General features: G+C 43.4%; 1 protein-coding gene across 5 annotated transcripts in view; it reads right to left on the bottom strand.

Moving 5' to 3' along the window:
* The window catches only part of GATAD2B (GATA zinc finger domain containing 2B), a 117,169-nt gene that overhangs the window by 70,601 nt on the left and 21,024 nt on the right, over positions 1-25,544 (bottom strand). For 2 of the 5 annotated variants that reach the window (XM_054552943.2, XM_054552950.2), the window contains exon 2: positions 23,013-23,131. In XM_054552943.2, coding sequence (XP_054408918.1) covers positions 23,013-23,095 — 83 coding nt within the window. In that variant the 5' untranslated portion in view covers positions 23,096-23,131. Of the gene's footprint in view, positions 1-12,452; positions 12,501-16,071; positions 16,206-23,012; positions 23,134-25,544 lie in introns of those variants that run through there. The other 3 variants (XM_054552955.2, XM_024249808.3, XM_054552958.2) reach the window with 3 other exon arrangements.

Here is a 25,544-nt window from a genome sequence, read left to right as displayed (position 1 = left end):
ATAACAAAATTAGCCAGGCATGGTGACATGCCTATAGTCAGTCCTAGCTACTTGGGAGGCTGGGGCAAGAGGATCACTTGAGCCCAGGAGTTCAAGGCTGCAGTGTGCTATGATCACACTACTGCACTCCAGCCTGGGCAACAGAGTGAGACCCTGTCTCTAATAAATAAACAGAATTAAAGGGACAGACGTGGCCAAAGGGCAGATTTCACATACACTTCAAAACTACTCTTCAGCCACTCCAAAACAGCAATTAAGGCCTATGAGAGTTAAGAAAAAAAAAAAATTCTAATCTATCCATTAAGAGAAGGTACTGGTTTATGCCTTGCTGATTATGACTACATAAGATTATCCTCACTAATCTGGCTCCTAACATCAAGAGAAAAGGTAAAAATAAAGGATATAGCTAGGCATGGTGGCTCATGCCTGTAATCCCAGCACTTTGGGAGGCTGAGGTGGGGCAATCTCTTGAGCTCAAGAGTTCCAGACCAGCCTGACCAACATGGTGAAACCTCGCCTCTACTAAAAATACAAAAATTAGCCAGGTGTGGTGGCACATGCTTATAATCCCAGCTACTTGGGCGGCTGAGGTGGAAGGATCACTTGAATCCAGGAGGCAGAGGCTGCAGTGAGCTGAGATCATGCCACTGCACTCCAGCCTGGGCAACAGAGTGAGAATCTATCTCAAAAAAAAACTTAAAAAAAAAAAAAAAAAGGTAATTATTACTTCTAAGAACTAGGGAATCCCACAACAACAATGAATGAATCTTTACCTAGCCTCTACGTTGTAGCAAGTTTGGTCTGTTGCTATTTTGTCTTTCAGTATTCAACAGACTAGGAAATAATACTCCTTAGTTTACTCATAAAGGGACTTAGAAAAGTGGGCTCCAGCTCCGTGGGGTGGGGATATAATTGCAGGCAGCCTGGGGAATAAGCAGAACAACCATTGTGGTAGGTGCCATCCTGCAATCTTTTTTTTTTTTTTTTCTTTTTTTTTTTGAGACAGGGTCTCACTTTGTTTTCCAGGCTAGAGTGCAGTGGTGCAATCATGGCTCACTGCAGCCTCCCATCCCAGCCTCCCGAGTAGCTAGGACCACAGGCACACGCCACGACTAATTTTTTGTAAAGATGGAATCTCCCTATGTTACCCAGGCTGGTTTCAAACTCCTGAGCTCAAGCAATTCTGCATTGGTCTCCCAAGGTGCTGGGATTACGGGTGTGAGCCACTGTGCCCAGCTCATCCTACAATCCTTAAAGAAGGTAATAACCTCATATTCACTTCCTAATGAAAGCAAAAAAAGCACAGATATTTACACCAAAAAATACAGACATTCAAAGACTATTGCTTGTAAAGATGTGGCAAGAAGAGAAATTTACAGGCTTTAATAAAAATACCAAGTTCCCAATCAAATTAAGGAATTTCCTCTAGACTGCAACCTGATAAAAACTCTTACTATAGGATTAACGAGTTTGAAAGTTCCCTCATTCCAAACTCTCCCCATCAGTGCTGTTATTCTGAATGGTCAGAAGCAAAAATAAACTCACATAAAACCAACTGTAACAGTGTGACCCATACTTTATTCCTTTTTTTTTTTTTTTTGAGACAGAGTATTGCTGTGTCACCCAGGCTGGAGTGCAGTGGTACAATCTCGGCTCACTGCAACCTCCACCTCCTGGGTTCAAGAAATTCTTCTGCCTCAGGCTCCCGAGTAGTTGGGATTACAGGTGCCCACCACCATGCCTGGCTAATTTTTTTTTTTTCTTAAGACAAAGTCTTGCTCTGTCGCCCAGGCTGAAGTGCAGTGGTGCGATCTTGGCTCACTGCAACCTCCACCTCCCGGGTTCAAGCGATTCTCCTGCCTCAGCCTCCCGAGTAGCTGGGACTACAGGCACAAGCCACCACGCCCGGCTAATTTTTTATATTTTCAGTAAAGACAGGGTTTCACTGTGTTAGCCAGGATGGTCTCTTATCTCCTGACCTCGTGATCCACCTGCCTCGGCCTCCCAAAGTGCTGGGATTACAGGCATGAGCCACCACACCTGGCCAATTTTTGTATTTTTAGTAGAGATGGGGTTTCGCCTTGTTGGCCAGGCTGATCTCAAACTCCTGACCTCATGTGATCCACCCACCTCGGCCTCCCAAAGTGCTGGGATTACAGGCGTGAGCCACCGCTCTCGGCCCCATACTTTATTCTTTAATATACTTTCTCATTTTCACCTAACACAAAAGCTACTTCATAAATATCACACCTAGGAGGCACATAAAGAGAATTTAAGAAAAGACATCAGGCCGGGTGCGGTGGCTCACGCCTGTAATCCCAAACTATGGGAAGTCAAGACGGGCGGATTATGAGGTCAACAGATTGAGACCATCCTGGCCAACATGGTAAAAATCCCATCTCTACTAAAAATACAAAAATTAGCTGGGCATGGTGGCGCAGGCCTGTAGTCCCAACTACTCAGGAGGCTGAGGCAGGAGAATCACTTGAACCCAGGAGTCTGAAGTTGCAGCGAGCCAACATTGCGCCACTGCACTCCAGCCTGGCAACAGAGCGAGACACTGTCTCCAAAAAAAAAAAAAAAAAAAAAGACATCATACTAAACTGAGCAGAATTATAATTTCTAAATGAATGCTGATCCCCTAATTGCCAATGAAAGACACAATCACTACAACTGAACCCCAAAATTGTAACACTTGCAATGCATGGACACTTAGAACAATTTCTAATTTTTCCTTCCTTCCATGTGCTGTTTGACTGTCCTTTTGTACAATTCTAACTCTGGCAGATGGCAGGGAAAGAATACTGCATTTTGATAATATCATACTAAACAGAAAAGAAGAAATAAAGAAAAAAGAAGGGGAGTCTCAAATGAGTAGTTAATAGATATTACTTGTTCTATTATCTGGCTTTTTTGCTTCTCCTTAAGAACAACCCCTCTTCCCCCACCCACCCTTGTACCCTTGGCAATTCTGAATGATTAGAAACAGTCGGCCGAGCGCAGTGGCTCACGCCTGTAATTCCAGCACCGTGGGAGGCCGAGGCGGGCGGATGACTTGAGGTCAGGAGTTCGAGACCAGCCTGACCAACATGGTGAAACCCTGTCTCTACTAAAAAAAAAAATTATAAAAATTAGCTAGGTGTGGTGGTGGGCACCTGTAATCTCAGCTTCTTGGGAGGCAGAGGCACTAAAATCACTTGAACCTGGGAGGCGGGGGTTGCAGTGAGCAAAGATCACACCACTGCACTCCAGCCTGGGCTACCAAGTGAGACTGTCAAAAACAAAAACAAAAACAAAAAACAAAAAAACCACACAGTGTGGCCTGTCCCCTGCCTCCTTGCTCCTCACCCCTTAGTATCTTAACAAACTACAGCTGTAAAATCCAGGAGGCACTTCTCTTTTAATCATTCTTTTCTCAAGCACATACACCTTTGAATGGGAACAGAAAGAAGAGACCCACCAGCCTGGACAACACAAGACCAAATTTCAATAAAAAATACAAAAATTAGCCAAGTGTGGTGGTACATGCCTGCAGTCCCAGCTACTCAAGAGGCTGAGTTGGGAGGATAGCTTGAACCCAGGAGTTCGAGGCTGCAGTGAGCTGTGATCACATCACTGCACTCCAGCTTGGGTGACAAGAGACCCTGTCTCAAAAAAATAAAAAAGGAGATCCAGGACAGTTACTACTTCCACTAGGAACATGGTCAATACCACTTGCACACAGAAGCTCTCTCATTTTGCCACAACACAAATACCTTTTTCTTTCTAAGACAGCAAGGAAAAAAGTGTATGTGTGGGTGTGTCAAAAGGGTATTTTTCTTGCTCTAAGCCTCCCCCCTCCCTCTCCTTGTCCATCAGCCCAAGCGAGCAGAGATGACGCAGACTTCCTTATATAATGGCCTGTGATTTCCTAGACTGCAGGCCTTTCCCTTTGTGTTCTGTATACACTTACACACACGAGCGCGCGCACATTCTCATTGCTTTGCAGCCCCTGGCATGATGCCAACACTCAGTCAGCTGGTTGACTCCATTCACAGAGCAGGGTTGGAGCTGACATGGAAAAGGGGAGGGGTAGAGAGGGTAAGGGGGAGCTAGAACCATCACTGCTACAGACAAAAGAAATTTTTAAAAAGGGGAGGAAGCAGAAAGAGACAACCTTAATATAACACTCTCCTTATTGCTTCAGCTTGAAGACAACTAGAAGCCAGAGACCCTTACCATTATAGTAAATGGATGAAGCAGAGGGAAAGAAGATCCAAACCGAAAGGAGCTTTGTATGAGAAACAATAATTCTGCAACAAAATTTTTTAAAGCAACAGTGTTTATTACTTCAATCCCATTAGAAACCTCAGCATATTACCTTCTACACATAGCCAAAAACTACTAGAAAGAACTCAAAGAGATTTCGAGTTTCTGCTTTTAGCAAAGAAAAATAAGGATTGGGGAGGGCAAGAGAGTTAAAAGTACTTAGAGGTATACATTTTTCCGTTCCTTCCTCTAGCTTCCAGAAAAGTGTGAGAGATAAGAAATAGAGAAAGAGAACAGAAAAAGGAGGAAAATAAGGAGATGGGTTTAGGTTTTGTGTGTGTGTGTGTGTGTGTGTGTGTGTGTGTGTGTGTGTGGAGGGTCCTGTGTGTGTGGAGGGTCCCCTTTCTTTCTCTTTTCTATCGTCTCTTTTCTACCGTAAGAGAAGCTCTTTCTGTAGCAGAGGTGGCCCCCATGCGTGCCAGCCCCCTTGAGAGCTCTGCACAAACCCGGTCTCCAAGTGGGCACTGCCCTGCCAATCACATGGCGTACTGTTATATTAAACAAAAGAAACAGGGGGATGCTTACTTTTACCCATGATGCCTAGCGGGGGCAGGAGGGAGGGAGAGAAAAACCAGTTGTAGCCGGTTTATAACCTTAGGACATGGAATTATCTCTTAATTTTTAAAAGTCATTTGTGGTACAAAAAAGTCTGTTAGTCTCCCCACCCTAACTATCCCCCCATCATTGTGGCCTAGTGCCAAACTTTGTCTTCATGAATGAGAGCTAGTTTCCTCTCAAATCATGATGCTTTAACTGTTTAGTTTCCAAAGCCAACATCCAAGATAGGAAATCGCAGCATCAATACCAAAGCACACCCCAAGTTACAATAAAATGAAGACATACTGCCCACCAAACTTCTTTTCTTTATCCCTATTGCTAGTGCTAGGGAACAGGTACTAATAAGACAGCAGGTGTATTCACTAATTTTTCTTTTTTCCTGAAGCTGTCCTACAGGTAAGACATCTGATTTAACCCAATCCATTGACACCGTTCAGGGCAGCTGAATCTGCACCTAACACAAAGCATAGCACGGTTTCACAGCAAAGTAGTCAAGACAGTACCCATGCATTCTTTAAACACAGCTTAGGCCTTTGTTATGTATATTTTACTGCAATTAAAAAATTTTTTAATGCTTTAAGCCCCGCCATAGTATGATTGCAATATTATTCCACTTTCCTGTGTCATAGCTAGAACACTTTACTCTTTGCATTCTAGCACCTCCTCACCTACCATATTGCACTTACCACACACACATCCGTATGTCATTCTATAGACAAATCCAGATGCTAGACATATCTAAGCCTGGTCTCTGATTAACTTTCCCTTTTCTGTTTTAGAGCAACTTGTTCCAATCATTTTATAAGGACTTTTCACTTCCCCAAAGTGCTGATATGGGGTCAGAAAATAGTGAGGAAGAAATCTAAGCAAACCAAAGACGAAGAAGGGCAATGGTAATTGTTTTCTTGGAGATCTATTGGCTGAGGACCTTTGCTCTAGGATCTTCATCTATCTGATCAACTAGTTATAAATTATAACAAGAGGGGAGGGATTTTCTTACTTTTCAACTGATATCTCCCATGAATATGTCATTCCAAATGCTTGCCTCATTTGGACATCTGAAACTCACATCATAATTATTGCCTCCATCAGAGTCTCTCACAAAGCCCTTGTTCTTCTCAAATATTAAAGTTTCTAGCAAATATGGAGAAAAATAATCTTCACCCTACGCAAAAATATTATTTCTAAATAAAAGTTTTCCTGAGCCATATAATATTAACTTCAATTTTCAGAAAACTAACACTGAGCTAAATCGAAACTAAGTAGTATTGGCCACTGGCATAAGAAATTCAACAATTTACAAACTACAAAGGAAAACCCTTTATCTACAACACAAGCTGAGCTTCAAGTGGTTGATACTGTACTATCTCAGTCACAATAAGGTGCTCTTAATAGGAGACCATCAGAGGTATCCAGATCTAGACACTGCTATCATTTTACAACATAAAGGAAAACATGATAAATGTGGCAAGCAAAATAGATTATTTCTTCTCATTCATCACATTTCCACAGGAAACCAATTATGAATTTTAAACTGAAGCTCACTAGTTCCATGTTGATGATGGTAAGTATGATTGTCTATTTTTTAACAACCCATTCAAAGATAATTCCCACGTAAGTCTGCTGAATACATCTGACTGCACTGGTCTTTTTTTTTTCTTTTTATCAGTTTTTAATCTAAAAAGCTTAGATACAATTAAGCTGTCTGTAGCAATTACCATTGATTGCCATGAGTTAAATCTTCAACATTGTAGAGGCTGAGGCAGTACTCTACGTTTACTGTATCTCCCTCTATATATTGGATTGATTAGCAGTCCAGAGGTACTACAGATGCTCTCAAGCCAAGAGGTATCTTCAGAGCCTTGGAAAATTAAGAACTATATAGTAGACAGAGACCCAACTCTTTTCAGCTAAATCATATTCACCAAAAACTGAAGTACTTAATTGTGTAAGGTGAAAACTAAATTTAAAAATACTTCCTCTTTGCCGGGCGTGGTGGCTCATGCCTATAATCCCAGCACTTTGGGAGGCTGAGGTGGGCAGACCACCTGAGGTCCGGAGTTTGACATCAGCCTGGCCAACATGGTGAAACCCCATCTCTACTAAAAATACAAAAATTAGCCGGGCGTGGTGGTGAAATAGCTCACGCCTATAATCCCAGCACTTTGGGAGGCTGAGGCGGGCAGATCACGAGGTCAGGAGATCGAGACCATTCTGGCTAACACGGTGAAACCCCGTCTCTACTAAAAATACAAAAAAAATTAGCCAGGCGTGGTGGTGGTGGGTGCCTGTAGTCCCAGCTACTCGGGAGGCTGAGGCGGGAGAATGGCATGAACCCAGGAGATGGAGCTTGCAGTGAGCCGAGATCGCTCCACTGCACTCCAGCCTGGGTGACAGAGCGAGACTCCACCTCAAAAAAAAATTAGCCGGGCGTGGTGGCAGGCGCCTCTAATCCCAGCTAGAGGCAGGAGAATCGTTTGAACCTGGGAGGATGACACTGCAGTGAGCCAAGATCGCGCCACTGCACTCCAGCCTGGGGGACAAGAGCGAGACTTCATCTCAAAAAAAAAACAAAAAAACTTCCTCTTGGTAAATATTACTCAAGTTGTGAAACCCTAAAGAACATCAAATTATCTAAAGTTAGGAAAAAGATCTACATTCACTGAGCATTTAATGCACTAAGCCAGGAAGGTAGGATCTTTTCTCCATTTTCTTTCTATTTATTTCTTTTTTTCGAGACGGTCTCGCTCCGTTGCCCAGGCTGGAGTGCAATGGTGCGATCTCAGCTCACTGCAACCTCTGCCTCCCGGGTTGAAGCAATTCTCCTGCCTCAGCCTCCCAAGCAGCTGGGATTACATGGGCCTGCCACCACGCCCAGTTAATTTTTGTATTTTTAGTAGAGACAGGGTTTCACCATGTTGGCCAGGCTGGTCTCAAACTCCTGGCCTGAAGTGATCCTCCTGCCTCGGCCTCCCAAAGTGCTGAGATTACAGGTGTGAGTCAATGTGACCGGCCCTGTTCTCCATCTTCTGGATATGGAAATTAATTCAGTGAAATTTTAGAAAGCTTAAATGAAGTCACTCATACAGCTCACAATTAGAGGCTGGCTCCAAAGCCCATATTCTTTCCACTATACCATGATGCCTTGAGCATTTCTCAGCACTCAAGAGCCCAGTTCTCCAGGGTAACCATGCTTGCCTTGCCAATCTCCACTTTACCCACTGGATTAAAGAAAATATTAGCCAAATATGATGGAAGTGAAAACATATAAACTCTCTGACAGACATGTATGATCTCCACTCATGGATAATTTCACCCAGGACTACTTCTGAAAAGCTAAGGACATGAGCTTCAAGTCAGTGACAAGTAAAGGAAAAATATTTATATTTTAAAAAAGGGGCTGGGCATGGTGGCTCACGCTTGCAATCCTAGCACTTTGGGAGGCAGAGGCAGGTGGATCACCTGAGGTTAGGAGTTTGAGACCAGCCTGGCCAACATGGTGAAACCCCGTCTCTACTAAAAATACAAAAATTAGCTGAGTGTGGGCTGGGCACGGTGGCTCACGCCTGTAATCCCAGCACTTTGGGAGGCCAAGGTCGGTGGATCACGAGGAGATCAAGACCATCCTGGCTAACATGGTGAAACCTCATCTCTACTAAAAAGACAAAAAAATTAGCCAGGCGTGGTGGCGGGCACCTGTAGTCCCAGCTACTTGGGAGGCTGAGGCAGGAGAATGGTGTGAACCCCGGAGGCGGAGCTTGCAGTGAGCCAAGACGGCACCACTGCTCTCCAGCCTGGGCGACAGAGCAAGACTCCGTCTCCAAAAAAAAAAAAGGAAGACTAAAGATCTAAAGATGTACAACCTAGATACAAAAAGAACTTGATAAATGATGTCTGGGAGGATCAAATCACAAAGAATAGCATAAGAAAAGAGGTGATATCCAGGCTTAGGCAACAGAGTTCAAATTGATTGCAACCGAATGCTTAAAGGTACTCCTACAGAAGAAATATAAACTTCATAGAACCACTGAACAAAAACTCAGTAATATCATAAACTGGCAAAAACAGTCTTTATCTTTGCCCTTTACAAATTTTATAAATAACTTGCTAAATCTTTGTCCCCATTTTAACATACAGTTATGTGTTGCTTAACAACAGGGATACATTCTGAAAAATACATGATTAGGCAATTTCACTGTTGTGTGAACATCGTAAAGTGTATTTAAACAAACCTAGATGGTATAGCCTATTGCTCCTAGGCTATAAACCTATATAGTCTATTACTATATTGGCAATTATAACACAATGGTAAGTATTTTTTTAAACATATCTAAACATAGAAAATGTATGGCAAACATATGATGTTACAACCTTATGGGACTACCATTATGTGGGGCATGACTGTATATCCTAGGACTCAGCAATCAGATCAGTATTAGAACCATTACAAAGGCTGAAAAATAGCTTTTTTTCCTTTTTTTTTTCTTGAGACGGAGTCTCGCTCTGTCGCCCAGGCTGGAGTGCAGTGGCGCTATCTCGGCTTAGTGCAAGCTCCGCCTCCCAGATTCACGCCATTCTCCTGTCTGAGCCTCTCGACTAGCTGGGACCTCAGCCTCCCGACTAGCTGGGACTACAGGCGCAGCATGCCCGGCTAATTTTTTTCATATTTTTAGTAGAGACAGGGTTTCACCGTGTTAGCCAGGACGGTCTCAATCTTCTGACCTCATGATCCGCCCACCTCAGCCTCCCAAAGCGCTGGGATTACAGGCATGAGCCACTGAGCCTGGCCGAAAAATAGCTGTTTTTTAAAAAAGCCAACATTATACTGAAACATGGCTAAATGGTTAACTTACACTTATTCACTGGTGTCCAATAAAACAAGCCAAAATTTGTTTATCTAGCTGTTAGTCCTCTCCTACCTCCTTATAGTCCTGTCTGCTTTGAGTGGGTCTAGTCTATTTGGAGAAATCAGATCATGATGCTTCAAAATTACTATTACAACAACAAATCAGATCACAGAACAGCCAAACCCCATTCATATAGTCAAAAAGTTACATTTTTTCTTCATTAAGCGGAAAATAGCTCAACTAGTCAAAAGAAAACATCAATTCTTTGGAGATGAGGATTCCTCTCCACATGTTTAGAAATAGCACACCAGGCAATCACGCACTAATACAAAGAAAACCATTTGCTTTCCCAATCCCTGATACACAAATTGGGAATTACACCCAAGCTAATGTGCAACGGTGAGTTCTCTGGAAAAAGGCAGTTTAGTCTAACAAGGGAAGTCAGTTTTCAATCACTTGGGAGTTACAAATCAATGACTGATTGATTGACAAGTGAAGTAAGTGTCTACCACTATTTGGGAAGATGTATTTATCAAAATTTTGGCTAAAGGAAAAACTAGGTACACTACCTTATAATGCAGAATATGGACTGGGTCTTAAGACAGACACAAGAAATGAGAACAAGACTTCGAGTCCTGAGACAGCATTTAAATTAGGGAGTACTGTTCTTCTCAAAGTAGTACTCCTATTTTACTTTTTTTAAAGAGACAAGGTTTCGCTATGTTGTCCCAGTGGCTGGGGCTAAGGTGTGTGCCACTGTATACAGTCAAAGCATATTCCTTAATGTGTTAACTCATTATGGGTTTACAGGAAGTAAGATAACTGTAGAGGCCATAAAGACTTCTATTAACTCAAGTATTGCAAATAAGCATAAAAAATTACTGCAGGCTGGGTGTGGTGGTTCATGCCTGTAATCCCAGTACTCTGTCTGGGAGGCCAAGGCGGCTGGATCACTTGAGGACAGGAGTTGGAAACCACCGTGGCCAACATGGTGAAACCCTGTCTCTACTAAAAATACAAAAATTAGCCAGGCATGGTGGCAGGCACCTAATCCCAGCTATTCAGGAGGTTAAGGCAGGAGAATCACTTTAACCTGGGAGGCGGAGGTTGCAGTGAGCCGAGATCGCGCCACTGCACTCCAGCCTGGGCAACACAGTGAGGCTCTGTCTCAAAAAAAAAAAAAAAAAATTACTGCCATACACTACTCAATCACTTAATCATCATACAGGAATAGAGAAAGTAAACAGATCAACTTTTTCATTTATCATATAGCACAAGATGTGTCTAGGCCAATCTCTTCTGCAAGGGTGGTATATATTTTCCTAAGGCAACTGGAGGATTCCACTGCCTATCCTTGGAAAAAGAAACATGAAAATCATATAGACCACTATATTAGTATTTAATACCTACAGAATAATTTCTGTCTTCCAAAAGACAAAGTATCTCTAGTAGTGTCTACAAGATAGTACCTAACTAGAATAGTCCTAAATCCCTAACTTATTCTCATCCTGTATCAGCAGCATGCTATTGATTCCCAGTGATGAGGTGTGCAAATACTTCATTTCTTAATACTTGATTGCTGATTATTTTCATTCACTCCGATCTGTACCTTCTCTCTATCTTTGCAGGGGGACCAAGTTCTTTTTAGGCAAGTCACAAATGTTCATACTTATCTGACAATAAAAATTAAACTTGAACATCTAAATGTGCTAACAACTGTTATCAACTAAGTGCCACAGACGAAAGAGAAAGTAGTTTTAGTAGTCACATTTATCTCTTTTGCCACAGATTTTCTAAGCACTTGAGTTCTACTTTTTGGCCTGGCTTTTTGCTGTTACTAAGTATCTAAGTGTCTCTTCCTCTCTAGTGTTCCAAGAGTAGAAATCCCAGCCTATCAACAGTTTCACTTAGAGCTTCAGACATTTTACTCTACATTAAGCTTCTCACCTTTCACTTCTGTTGTGAAGGTTGCTCTTATCTTTATCCTCTGAAATCATAAACAGTGCAGAAAAGAAAAAAAAATACAGCTACCCTCTATATAGTGACATTCTACTCAATCTCTGACTTAAGAGCCCCAAACCATGAGGAGTAATAATAGAAAACCTAAGATTAAAAAGTTACCACAGCCATACAGTCAGTGACTTCCATAAATCTTTTAATTTGCCCTCCACTTTAATAATCACCTCACTGAATCGCTATGTTCGACAGGCTATGCTAGAACTAGATCTAATTATTGAATAAAAATAGAATGTATCAGGCTGGGTGTGGTGGCTCACCTGAGGTCGGGAGTTCGAGACAAGCCTGACCAACATGGAGAAAACCTATCTCTACTAAAAATACAAAATAAGCAGGGCGTGGTGGCACATCCCTGTAATCCCAGCTACTCGGCGGGCTGAGGCAGGAGAATTGCTTGAACCCAGGCGGACATTCTGGTGAACCAAGTTCGTGCCACTGCACTCTAGCCTGGGCAACAAGAGCGAAACCCCGTCTCCAAAAAAAAAAAAAAACAAAGAATGTACCATGTATAATTATAAATCACTCTGGGCGGGCAAGTTCAGAATTTACTTCACTCAAACTTGGTAGACTTGTAAGCCATCCAGTTATCAGAATTTCAAGACAATTACACAATTAACCCCCCTCATAATTACACTAATGAGAAAGATGGAGACAACATAAAAGGAAACAGCTGGCAAGAGGAAAGTTGTAGATGTGTGAACGTCAAATTTAAAATACACTCACATGTTACTTATTTTCATATGTCCTCTGTATTTTCAACATTAAAATTAACTGTAAAGAATAGCAAAATGTTAGTAATTTTTGAAGCCTGTGGTGGGCACATGAAAGTTAATTACTTTGTACTCCGTTTGGGTATGTAAGTTCTTCAGAATAAAAAATTAAAAAAAAAAAGTCACAGTAAATTTACAAACATCTAGATTATCAATAGAAAGATAAGAGGCCAGCGGGGCGCGGTGGCTCACACCTGTAATCCCAGCACTTTGGGAGGCCAAGGTGGGCGGATCACCTGAGGTCGGGAGTTCAAGACCAGCCTGACTAACATGGAGAAACTCATCTTTACTAAAAATACAAAAAATTAGTCAGGCATGGGGGCATGCCTGTAATCCCAGCCACTCGGGAGGCTGAGGCAGGAGAATCACTTGAACCCAAGAGGCAGAGGTTACAGTGAGCCAAGATCACGCCATTGCACTCCAGCCTGGGCAACAAGAGCGAAACTCTGTCTCAAAAAAAAAAAAAAGAAAGAAAGATAAGAGGCCGGGTGTGGTGGCTCACGCCTGTAATCCCAACACTATGGGAGGCCGAAGCGAGCGATCACAAAGTCAAGCGATCAAGACCATCCTGGCTAACAGGGTGAGACCCCCTCTCTCCTAAAAATACAAAAAATTAGCCGGGCGTGGTAGCACGTGCCTGTAGTCCCAGCTACTCAGGAGGCTGAGGCAGGAGATTCGCATAAACCCAGGAGGCAGAGGTTGCAGTGAGCCAAGATCACACCACTGCACTCCAGCCTAGGCGACAGAACAAGACTCCGTCTCAAAAAAAAAAAAAGACAGAACAAGAAACAGGATTTCTTGCTTCCCAGCCAGCCTGGCAGCTGCTCTTGGTTGGGGGCCATCCTGACCCTGAGACAGAAAGCTGGTGGCCGCAGAGGATGAAAAAGCGGCTGGAGTTGATCAACTCTAGGCTCCAACTTATTTAAAGTGAAATTGGTCATCCTCATCAACAACTGCCCATCTTTAAGGAAATCCAAAATAGAGTACTAAACACTATGTTGGCCAAAACTGGCATCCATCATTACAGTGGCAATAACTGTAAGGCATGTAGGAAATACTACAGAGTTTGTACACTGGCTATCGTTAAGCCAGGTGATTCTGGTATCATTAAAAGCATGCCAGAACAGACCAGCGAAAAGTAAACCATGCAAAATTTTTCTTTAATAAAATGTGCCGACAGGTGGAGTGGCTCACGCCCATAATCCCAGCACTTTGGGAGGCCGAGGTGGGAGGATCACCTGAGGTCAGGAGTTCAAGACCAGCCTGACCAACATGGCAAAACCCCGTCTCTACTAAAAATACAAAAATTAGCCAGGTCTGGTGGTGGGCACCTGTAATCCCAACTACTCAGGAGGCTGAGGCAGGAGAACTGCTTGAACCTGGCAGGCGGAGGTTGCAGTGAGCTGAGATCGCACCATTGCACTCCAGCCTGGGCGACAGCGAGACTCCACCTCAAAGAAACAAACAAATAAAAAAGGAAAAGAAAGGAAAGGAAAAAGGGAAGGGAAAGGAAAGAAAGGGGTGAAAAAAAAAGGAAAGAGAAGAAAAAAGGGAAGGCAGCTGGGAGTGGTGGTTCATGCCAGTAATCCCAGCATTTTGGGAGGCCAAGGCGGGTGGGTCACCTGAGGTCAGCAGTTGAAGACCAGCCTGGCCAGCACGGTGAAACCCCATCTCTACTCAAAATATACAAAATTAGCTAGGTGTGGTGGCAGGCACCTGTAATCCCAGCTACTTTGGGAGGTTGCGGCAGGAGAATTGCTTGAACCCAGGAGGCAGAGTTTGTAGTGAGCTGAGATAGTGCCACTGCACTCCAGCCTGGGCAACAAGAGTGAAACTCTCTGTCTCATTTAAAAGAAAAAAAAAAAAAAAGAGGTGAGGGGGGGAGGCAAAGGGAAGGAAAAAGGGGAGGGGAAAGGTAAGAGGAGGGAAGTATGGCGGGGAGAGGGGAGGGAAAAGAAGTAGATTAAGTTCTGTCTCCAAAGAAAGAGATGTCCTTTTTTACTGTAAACTTTTTCCAATTGTGAATTCCGTACCATGTGCATATATCACCTATCCAAAAACCGACTAAAATTTAAAAATAAAAGTAATGGCTAGATTTAACATAATTACTAAAAGACATAAGCACAATGAAAATTAGGGACAGAGTTTATGGCTGGGTGCAGTAGCTCACGCCTGTAATCCAAGCACTCTGGGAGGCTGAGGTGGGCGGATCATGAGGTCAAGAGATCGAGACCATCCTGGCCAACATGGTGAAACCCCGTATCTACTAAAAATACAAAAATTAGCCAGGCATGGCAGTGGCAGATGCCTGTAGTCCCAGCTACTCAGGAGGCTGAGGCAGGAGCATTGCTTAAACCCAGGAGGTGGAGGTTGCAGTGAGCCAAGATCATGTCACTGCACTCTAGCCTGGCAACAGAGTGAGACTCCGTCTCAAAAAAAAAAGAAAAGAAAAGAAAAGACAATTAGGGACAGAGTTCCCAGGCCTAGCTAGCAGCAGCATAAGTCACTCAAAAAACTCAAGAGTAAAATAGGTAACAAGACTATTATAGTATATAGAACACTACCACTAGTTAAGGTAAGACACACTAAAGGCTAAAGATCAGATATCTAGGAAAAAAGATCTAGCTGACCAAATATTAAATATACTAATAAGTATTCCCTCCTATTGAATCCAAGGGAAAAATAAATAAACTGGTAAGTAAAGGGGTCTTTCAGGGTCAAAGCAGCATCACTCACCTAGAACTCTCTAGACTGTAGAGGGATACATGAATACATAGCTGCTCCTAACAATTGACTAGTAAATGGTCAAGGAGTTTAAAATCAGAATTGATGGATAAGATATGCCAATGTGAAATTCTGGACATTCATCGCTTCTGTCCAACAATATTATAAAATAATTTTGTCATCAAAATGGGCCCAACATTAGACAGTATCCAGTAGACTTGTTAGAAACCTTTTTTTAATTTTTTTGAGACAGTCTCCCTCTGTCACCCAGGCTGGAGTGCAGCTGGAGTGCAGTTGTGCCATCTTGGCTTACTGCAACCTCTGCCTCCCGGGTTCAGGCAATTATCCTACCTCCGCCTCCCAAGTAGCTGGGACTACAGGCATGTGCCACCACACCTGGCTAATTTTTGTATTTTTAGTAGAGACGGGGTTTCACAATGTTGGCCAAGCTGGTCTTGAACTCCTGACCTCATGATCCACCCGCCCTGGCCTCCCAAAGTGCTGGGATTACAGGCGTGAGCCACTGAGCCCAGCCAAGAAATCTTCTTTATTGAAATGAGGGAAGAAAATATTCATGCAGAGGAGTGGATCAAGTTCTGTGAAGCTGTATCTAAACACAGTCCAAGAGGAAAAACCTATCTGGTCTGGATTTTACCTAGAGGAAACTTCTAGCAGTCTATTAGCTGAGATTTGCCCATTAGCACTGATGAGCACATGGAACCTACAGGAAAAACAGTGACACTTTTCTTCAATTCAGTGACATAAAGATTTGTCAAAATTCTGACAGTTGTTACTAGGATTTGGTATAGTAGGCAGGTTTATCATTTTACAGGGCAGTAAATATTCACCTTAAAAAGTTTATCCCAGCTGGACACGGGCCGGCTCACATCTGTAATCCCAGCACTTTGGGAGACTGAGGCAGGCAGATCACTTGAGCCCAGAAGTTTCACACCAGCCTGGGTGACATGCCGAAACCCAGTCTCTACAAAAAAAAAAGACAAAAAGTTAGCTGGGCAGGGTGGCGCACGCCTGTAGTCCCAGCTACTCAAGAGGCTGAAGTGGGAGGATCGCTTGAGCTGCCGGAGGCAGAGGTTGCAGTGAGCTGAGATCACAACACTGCACTCCAGCCTGGGCAACAGAGCAAGACTCTGTCTCAAAAAAAAAATAAAATACATTTACCCCTTCCCCCTAAGTAAATCTGAACTTTTAGAAAAGTTTATTCTTGGTCGGGCACACTGGCTCATGCCTGTAATCCCAGCACTTCGGAGGCCAAGGTGGGTGGCTCACAGGGTCAGGAGTTCGAGACCAGCCTGGTCAACATGGTGAAACCCCATCTCTACTGAAAATATAAAAATCAGCCAGGCATGGTGGCAGGTGCCTGTAATCCCAGCTACTCAGGAGGCTGAGACAGGAAAATCACTTGAACCCGGGAGGCGGAGGCTGCAGTGAGCCGAGATCGCACCACTGCACTTGGCCTGGGCGACAAAACAAGACTCCATCTCAAAAAAAAAAAAAAAAAAAAAAAACCCAAAAATGTCCCCATACTAACTGGAACCACTATATTAAACACCATCAACATGACTTTATCTTCAAGGAGGTTTGTGGCAATTATAACCAAGTCTCAAGCTTGTAGTTGAACACAAATACTACCAGAAGAAGTCAGAATAGTGGCTACCTGTTGGAGTGGAGGAGGGTAATGACTAGGAGAGAACATAAAAAAGACTTCTGGGACTGGGCACGTGGCTTACGCCTGTAATCCCAGCACTTTGGGAGGTTGAGGCGGGCAGATCACTTGAGGTCAGGAGTTCAAAACCAGCCTGGCCAACATGGTGAAACCCGTCTCTACTAAAAATACAAAAATTAGCCAGGTGTGGTGGCACACGCCTGCAGTTCCAGCTACTCGGGAGGCTGAGGCAAGAAAATCGCTTCAACCTGGGAAGCAGACGTTGCAGTGAGCTGAATTCATGCCACTGAACTCCAGCATGGGCGACAGAGCAAGACTGTCTCAAAAAACAAAAAAAGACTTCTGGGTCTTCTATATCTCTATCTGGGTGGTCACCTTATAATTAAACTACTTTTCTGTATGTATATTATACCTCAGTTAAAAAAAAAGTTTACGGGCCAGGCACAGTGGCTCACGCCTGTAATCCTAGCACTTTGGGAGGCCGAGACGGGCAGATCACGAGGTCAGAAGATCGAGACCATCCTGGCTAACACGGTGAAACCCCGTCTCTACTAAAAATACAAAAAATTAGCCAGGCATGGTGGCACGCGCCTGCAGTCCCAGTTACTTGGGAGGCTGAGGCAGGAGAATCGCTTGAACCCGAGAGGCAGAGGTCGCAGTAAGTGGAGATTGCTCCACTGCACTCCAGCCTGGGTGACAGGTTGAGACTCCATCTCAAAAAAACAAAGGCTGGGCGAGGTAGCTTACGCCTGTAATCCCAGCACTTTGGGGGGCCGAGGCAGGTGGATCAACTGAGGTCAGGAGCTCGAGACCAGCCTGACCAACATGGAGAAACCCCATCTCTACTAAAAATACAAAATTAGTCAGGCGTGGTGGCACATGCCTGTAATCCCAGCTACTCAGGAGGCTGAGGCAGGAGAATCCCCTGAACCCGGGAGGCAGATGTTGCGGTGAACCAAGATTGCATCACTGCACTGCAGCCTGGGCAACAAGAGCGAAGCTCCATCTCAAAAACTAACAAACAAAAAAATTAGCTGGGTGTGGTGGAATGTGCCTGTAGTCCCAGCTACTCGGGAGGCTGAGGCATGAGAGAATCAGGTGAACCCGGGAGGCAGAGAGCGCAGTGAGCCAAGATTGCGCCACTGCACTGCAGCCTGGGTGACAGAGCGAGACTCCGTCTCAAAAAAAAAAAAAAAAGTTTACAAAAACTGATAAACGAGATTGGCAGTATTTCCTTGGCTTAATGCTGATGACAGTCAGGTACACGAGGTACAGAACCAACCAGTCGTGGTGGCACATGCATGTAGTCCCAGTTACTTGAGAGGCTGACGTGGGAGGATCACTTAAGCCCAAGAGATTGGGGCTGCAGTGAGCCACGATCGTGCCACTGCACTATAGCCTGGGCAACAGAGTGAGACCCCGTCTCCCAAAAAAATAAAAATAAAAAAAAAGAAGAAAAAATGAAAAGAACAGAGATATCTGAGGGGCAAAGGAGACATGTTACTAAAAATTTATTGACAATACAATGATGTACTCTTGAATCTAAGATATGCAGTATTTGGGTCCTTCCTTTATCCATATACCTTCAGTTACCTGTTTCTCTTTATCTACAAAGATGTCTAAGTCTGATGATCACAGCTAAGGTTAGGGCTGAGTACGCTGTTCATTGAGACTTTTATACCTCTGACTTTAGAGATAAGAAAGGCTCTTCAAAAATCCATCTGGGCCGGGTGTAGTGGCTCATGCCTATAATCCCAGCACTTTGGGAGGCTGAGGTGGGAGGATCACTTGAACCCAGGAGTTCAAGACCAGCCTGGGCAACATAGCAAGACTCTTGTCTTTACCAAAAAAAAAAAAAAAAATTAGCTAGGTGCTGTGGCATGCGCCTGTAGTCCCAGCTCCTCAGGAGGAAGTGGGAGGATCACTTGAGCCCAGTAGTTCTAGGCTGTAGTAAGCTATGATACAGCTACTGCACTCCAGCCTAGGCAACAGAATGAGACTGTCTCTTAAAAATATATTTAAAAAAAAAATCCATCTAACAAGGAAGTCTCTAAATAGCATTAAAGAAAGCTGCATGAGATGAGGCATAAAACAGATCCTGGCTCCTAATATTAAGACAGTTGCCTATCCTGAATCAAAAGCACCACTCAAAAAAGAACTGGACTCTCCACTCCAACAAGTAGGTCAGATAAAGGGGATAATCTGAAACAAAAGGGAAAGTAAGAGGGACCATAAAAACAGAATGGCTTGAGGGCCTGTAAGAGTGAACAGTAAAATTTTCTTTTCTTTTTTTTTGGAAATGGAGTTTCGCTCTTGTCGCCCAGGCTGGAGTGCAATGGCACGATCTCCGCTCACCACAACCTCCGCCTCCCGGATTCAAGCAATTCTCCTGCCTCAGCCTCCTGAGTAGCTGGGATTACAAGCATGCACCACCACACCCAGCTAATTTTGTATTTTTAGTAGACATGGGGTTTCTCCATGTTGGTCAGGCTGGTCTCGAATTCCCAACCTCAGGTGATCCGCCTGCCTTGGCCTCCCAAAGTGCTGGGATTACAGGCGTGAGTCACTGTGCCCAGCCATGAACAGAAAAATGTTCAAGGCCAATGAAGCAACTCCTAATACTGACTGAAATATTAACTACAGAGAGTTCAGGAGATCATGCTATATTCTGCTAACACATCCATAAATTTCTTAAGGGAGAAAACGTCATCAAACTACAGATTTTATACTCATTGCTTTTTATATCCAAGGCAACATTAGTAAGATCCATTTTTGAAGGATCTTTTCAAAAAGAGAAACTGGTTAAACAAATACTTCCAGTTAATTAAAAAAATACTGTGGTTATGGCTTTGGGAACTAAAATAGCTCTTAAAACACTTTTTTTTTGTTTTTGTTTTTGTTTCTGAGACGGAGTCTTGCTGTCACCTAGGCTGAAGTGCAGTGGTGCAATCTCGGCTCACTGCAGGCTCCGCCCCCCAGGGTTCACGCCATTCTCCTGCCTCAGCCTCCTGAGTAGCTGGAACTACAGGTGCCCACCACCTCGCCCAGCTAATTTTTTCTATTTTTAGTAGAGACGGGGTTTCACTGTGTTAGCCAGGATGGTCTCAATCTCCTGACCTCGTGATCCACCCGCCTCAGCCTCCCAAAGTGCTGGGATTACAGGCGTGAGCCACCACGCCCGGCCAAAACACCTGTTTTTTAAAAATAAGAAGAAAAGATGAAAAGTACTCAAATCATCTGATTTTGGCTTTTCTGTTTCTTCTAATACGATGAGAACAAAATGATCTTATGCAAGATGGGGAGAATGTGAACAAAAGACAGTTACTTCAAATAGGATTACTTGACTTTTGGTGCTAAGTATCTCAGACCACCCAATGTGGGTGCAAGAGAAAGATTAGTGCTTCTCAGGAAAATAACTGATGAGAGACTAAGTAAATATTTTCCACAAAAAGTCAAAACTACATTATATTGCTCTCTAAAGTGTAAGTTTCTGCTTAAGAAAAATTTCTTCTATAGGGACCCAGAATTTATGTCTTCTAAAAATATCAACTATATTGTAATGGATTCAAATCACCACTCCTGCTATACAGGTTAAGGTCTCAAAGCTAGACAGTTGGCCAATATACTAAAAAAAAATTTTTTTAAAGAACTGCTGAAAACGATGCACTTCCTCAGTAACTATATATGTTTCTATATTCAAATATTTCATTCCTTGAGCCTGGCACAGTGGCTCACGCCTGTAATCCCGATGCTTTGGAAGACCTAGACGAAAGGATGGCTTGAAGCTAGGAGTTCTAGACTGGCTCAAGCAACATAATGAGACCCTGTCTCGAAAAACAAACAGAAAAAAAAAAAAACCCCAGGCCAGGCATGGTGGCTAAAGCCTATAATTCTAGCACTCTGGGAGGCTGAGGCAGGCCAATCACTTGAGTCCAGGAGTCTGAGACCAGCCTATGCAACATGGTAAAACCCCATCTCTACAAAAAGTACAAAAAATTAGCCAGGTGTAGCAGCACATGCCTGTGGTCCCAGCTACTAGAGAGGCTAAGGAGAGAGAGGATTGCGAGAACCCAAAGTTCAAGCCTGTAGTGAGCTATGACTGCACCACTGCATTCCGGCCTGGGCAACAGAGTAACAGCCTGTCTCAAAAAAAAAAAAAAAAAAAAAAAGAAAAAGAAAAGAAAAAAGAAATTATAATAAACTACAAAAATACCAATCCCAAATCACATAGCTCTGGTAGGTATTTAAAAGATTCAAATCTCGACTGGGCACAGTGGCTCACGCCTGTAATCCCAGCACTTCGGGAGGCCAAGGTGGGAGGATTGCTTGAGGCAAGAAGTTGGAGACCAGCCTGGCCAATACGGTGAAACCCCATCTCTACTAAACATACAAAAAAAAATTAGCCAGGTGTGCTGGTGCACGCCTGTAGTCCCAGCTACTCAGGAGGCTGAGGCACCAAAAAAGATAACCTTCCTACTCTGACCCTACTCTGAGCAAGTGAAAGCCTCCTAGTAAGTTCTAAATTCACTGAACAAAACCTAAATCTACTGAATAAAATAATCACCTTCACTGTAAAAGCAGAGAAATGAGATGAGGAGAAAGACAAGTGACCTATTAGAGCAAGAAAATCAGTCAGCAAAGAAATCTAACTTTTATTAGGAATTTGCCCTTACCTGCCTTAACATCTCCATTCCCTGAAAACAGTATGACCCTGCTGATGTAGCTGTGTTTGGCTCTCTGCCTCTGCCAATTAGAAGCTCAACTAGGAACCGTACATGCTCCTTACTCCTGAAGTTGCCCCTGATTTTTAAAAATTGTGAGGACAAGAAATCAGATTATCAAAACTTTTACACTTAGACTAAAAGTTGAGACATTTGAGGAACATTTCAAAGAAGACAGTTTTTATCTTAAAATGTATACTCCAGCTGGGTGTGATGGTGCACACACCTGCAATTCCAGCTACTTGGGAAACTGAGGCTAGCGGATTGCTTGACCCAGGAGTTCGAAACTGCAGTGATCATGCCTGTGAATAGCCACTGCATTCCAGCCTGGGCAACATGGCAAGATCCTGTCTCTTAAAATAAAAATTTTAAAAAGCCTCCTTTGCCAGGCACAGTGTGGTTCACACCTGTAATCCCAGCACTTTGAGAGGCCAAGGTGGGCGGATCACCTGAGGTCAGGAGCTCGAGACCAGCGTGGCCAACATGGTGAAACCCCATTTCTACTAAAAATATAAAATAGCCGGGTGTGGTTGTACATGCCTGTAATCCCAGCAACTTGGGAGGCTGAGGCAGGAAAATTGCTTGAACCCGGGAGGTGGAGGTTGCAGTGGGCCCAAGATCACGCCATTGCACTCCAGCCTGGGTAACGACGACGAAACTCCATCTCAAAAAGGAAAAAAAAAAGCCCCCTTCTTCTCTTTCCAATAATTGGGCTGTAGTCACATGCCTGACAATCAAAATCCAAAGACAACTGTTTTTTTGAAAGGAAATGCTAATAAGGTATATAAGTGTTCCCAAAGGCACTTGAAGACAGACAGTTCTCACTGGTGGCCAGCCACACTACTTCTCTCAAGTTTAGATTTCAATTGAGTTGTTTTAGAAATTCTTATAGCCTGTTGGTGTGGTTGTAAACTGGTACAAATTTATGGAGAATAACTTAAAGTCTAACAAAATTGTAAACGTGCATACATTTGGTTCATTAATTACACTTCTAGAACTTTTACCTACAAATATACTTAAATGTGTAAAGATATACGTAGGATGTTTCACTGGAATACTGGTTATCATAGCACACGTATACACAAATTGCAAACACCCTAACTGTTCCTCAGAAGTGGACAGATTAGGTAAATTAAGGTATATCCATACAATGAAATATTATACAGTCACTAAAACAATGAGCTACAAATGTCATATATATATTCTTTTAAATTTTTTTCTTTTTTTACTGGGCGCAGTGGCTCATGCCTGTAATTCCAGCACTTTGGGAGGCCGAGGCAGGCGGATCACGAGGTCAGGAATTCTAGACAAATCTGGCCAACATGGTAAAACCCCATCTCTACTTAAAAAAATACAAAGATTAGCCGGACATGGTGGCACGCACCTGTAATCCCAGCTACTCAGGAGGCTTGAGGCAGGAGAACCGCTTGAACCAGGGAGGCGGAGGTTACAGTGAGCCGAGATCATGCCATTGCACTCCAGCCTGGGCAACAGAGACTCCGTCTCAAAAAAAAAAGAAAAGAAAAGAATAGCTTGAGTATCCAGTAATATGACCATTAATCTGGGACCAGAATTCATCTACATCACAGACTGGCAAGCTTATTTTCTTTTTCTTTATTTTTTTGAGACAGGGTCTTGCTCTGTCACCCAGGCTAGAGTACAGTGGTGTGATCACAGCTCACTGCAGCATCAACCTCTTGGGTTCAATCAACGCTTCCACCTTAGCCTCTCCCAAGTAGTTGCAACTACAGATGTGTGCCATCAAACCAGGCCCAGCAAGCCTTTTCTTTAGCCAGATAGTAAATATTTTAGGTTTTGGAGGCCTTAACATCTTTGTTGTGACTAGTAACTCTGACATTGTAGCAGCATGAAAACAACTACAGACAATATGGGAAAAAAATGAGCATAGTTATTTCCAATAAAACTTTACTTATAAACACTGAAATCTGAATTTCATGTAATTTTCACGTCACAAAATAATCTCTTGATTTTTTTTCAATCATTCAAAAATCATAAAAATCGGCCAGGCGTGGTGGTTTACACCTGTAATCCCAGAACTTTCGGAGGCCAAGGTGGGCGGATCACTTGAGGTCAGGAGTTTGAGACCAGCCTGGCCAACTTGGCAAAACCCCATCTCTACTAAAAATACAAAAATTAGCCAGGTGTGGTGGCCTGTGCCTGTAATTCAAGCTACTCAGGAGGCTGAGGCAGAAGAATCCCTTGAACCTGGAAGGCAGAGGTTGCAGTAAGCCGCGATAGTGCCACTGAACTCCAGCCTGGGCAACAGAGCAAAATTCTACCTCAAAAAAAAAAAAAAGAAAAAATTTATATGTTTGTAATGTTATGGCTGAGGCACAAGAATCGTTGGAACCCAGGTGGAGACGTTGCAGTGAGCCAAGATCATGCCACTGCACTTCAGCCTGGGTGACAAAGCAAGGCTCTGTCTCTAAATAAATAAATAAAACTATCACATCTCCAAGGCAAAATGAGAATCAGGAACTTTAATAACAAGAGTGATGCGTAGAGTGGAAATGCATTAGAGTTAAATTTATTCAACATGAGACTTCATTGGACAACACCATTTTGATACTTCCATGAAAGTTAACTAGCTGATTGATTTTTCTTTGGTTAAAATGTCCAACTGCGCGCGGTGGCTCACACCTGCAATCCCAGCACTTTGAGAGGCCGAGGCAGGTGGATCACCTGAGGTCAGGAATTTGAGACCAGCCTGGCCAACATGGTGAAACCCATCTCTACTAAAAACACAAAAATTAGCTGGGCATGGTGGCAGGCACCTGTAATCCCAGCTACTTGAGAGACTGAGGCAGGAGAATCACTTGAACCCAGGAGGTAGAGGCTGCAGTGAGCCGAGATCACGCCACTGCACTCCAGCCTGGAAGACAGAGCAAAAATCTTGCTAAAAATAAATAAATAAATAAATAAATAAAAATAAATAAATAAATAAAATGGCCCTGGGGTCTATAGCCATACCACCCTGAACATGCCCGGTCCTGTCTAAAACGGCCTTGGGGCAACAGGGACAATCAGGAGGAGAGCAGGGGCCAACCAGACTCTGTCTCAAAAATAAATAAATAAATAAATAAATAAATATAAAATAAAATGGCCCTGGGGTCTACAGCCATACCACCCTGAACATGCCCAGTCCTGTCTAAAATGGCCTTGGGGCAACAGGGACAATCAGGAGGAGAGCAGGGGCCAATCAGACTCCGTCTAAAAAAAAAAAAAAAAAGGCTGGGCACGGTGGCTCACACCTGTAATCCCAGCACTTTGGGAGGCTGAGGCAGGCAGATCACCTGAGGTCAGAAGTTCAAGACCAGCCTGACCAACATGGAGAAACCCTATCTCTACTAAACATACAAAATTAGCTGGGCATGGTGGCACATGCCTGTAATCTCAGCTACTCAGGAAGGCTGAGGCAGGAGAATCACTTGAACCCGGGAGGCGGAGGTTGCGGTGAGTCAAGATTGCGCCACTGCGCTCCAGCCTGGGCAACAAGAGCAAAACTCTGTCTCAAAAAAAAAAAAAAGAATTTTCAATATTTGGTAAGCCTATCATACTTACAGCCAAGGTGTAAAAAGTGCTGAATGAGGGTATAATTCCTACTTAAGGGGCACTTGTTCCTAATACGCAAGTTACTTAATTTATAAACATATTATAGCTAGTATTATAATTATTTTATTCCATTTTTTTGAGACAGGGTCTCACTCTGTCACCCAGGCTGGAGTGAAGTGGCTCAAACATGCCTCAGTGCAGCCTCGACCTCCCGGGCTCAAGGGATTCTCTTACGTCAGCCTCCTGTGTAGCTGGGACCACAGGCACATACCACCATACCCTGCTAATTTTTCTTATATTTTTTGTAATGGGGTCTCACTTTGTTGCCCACTCTGGTCTCGAA

This window comes from Pongo abelii, chromosome 1 (genome assembly GCF_028885655.2).
Source record: "Pongo abelii isolate AG06213 chromosome 1, NHGRI_mPonAbe1-v2.0_pri, whole genome shotgun sequence".
NCBI classification, from domain to species: domain Eukaryota; kingdom Metazoa; phylum Chordata; class Mammalia; order Primates; family Hominidae; genus Pongo; species Pongo abelii.
The sequence above is the reverse complement of the archived record's forward strand: the minus strand, read 5'-3'. Positions and strand labels throughout refer to the sequence as shown.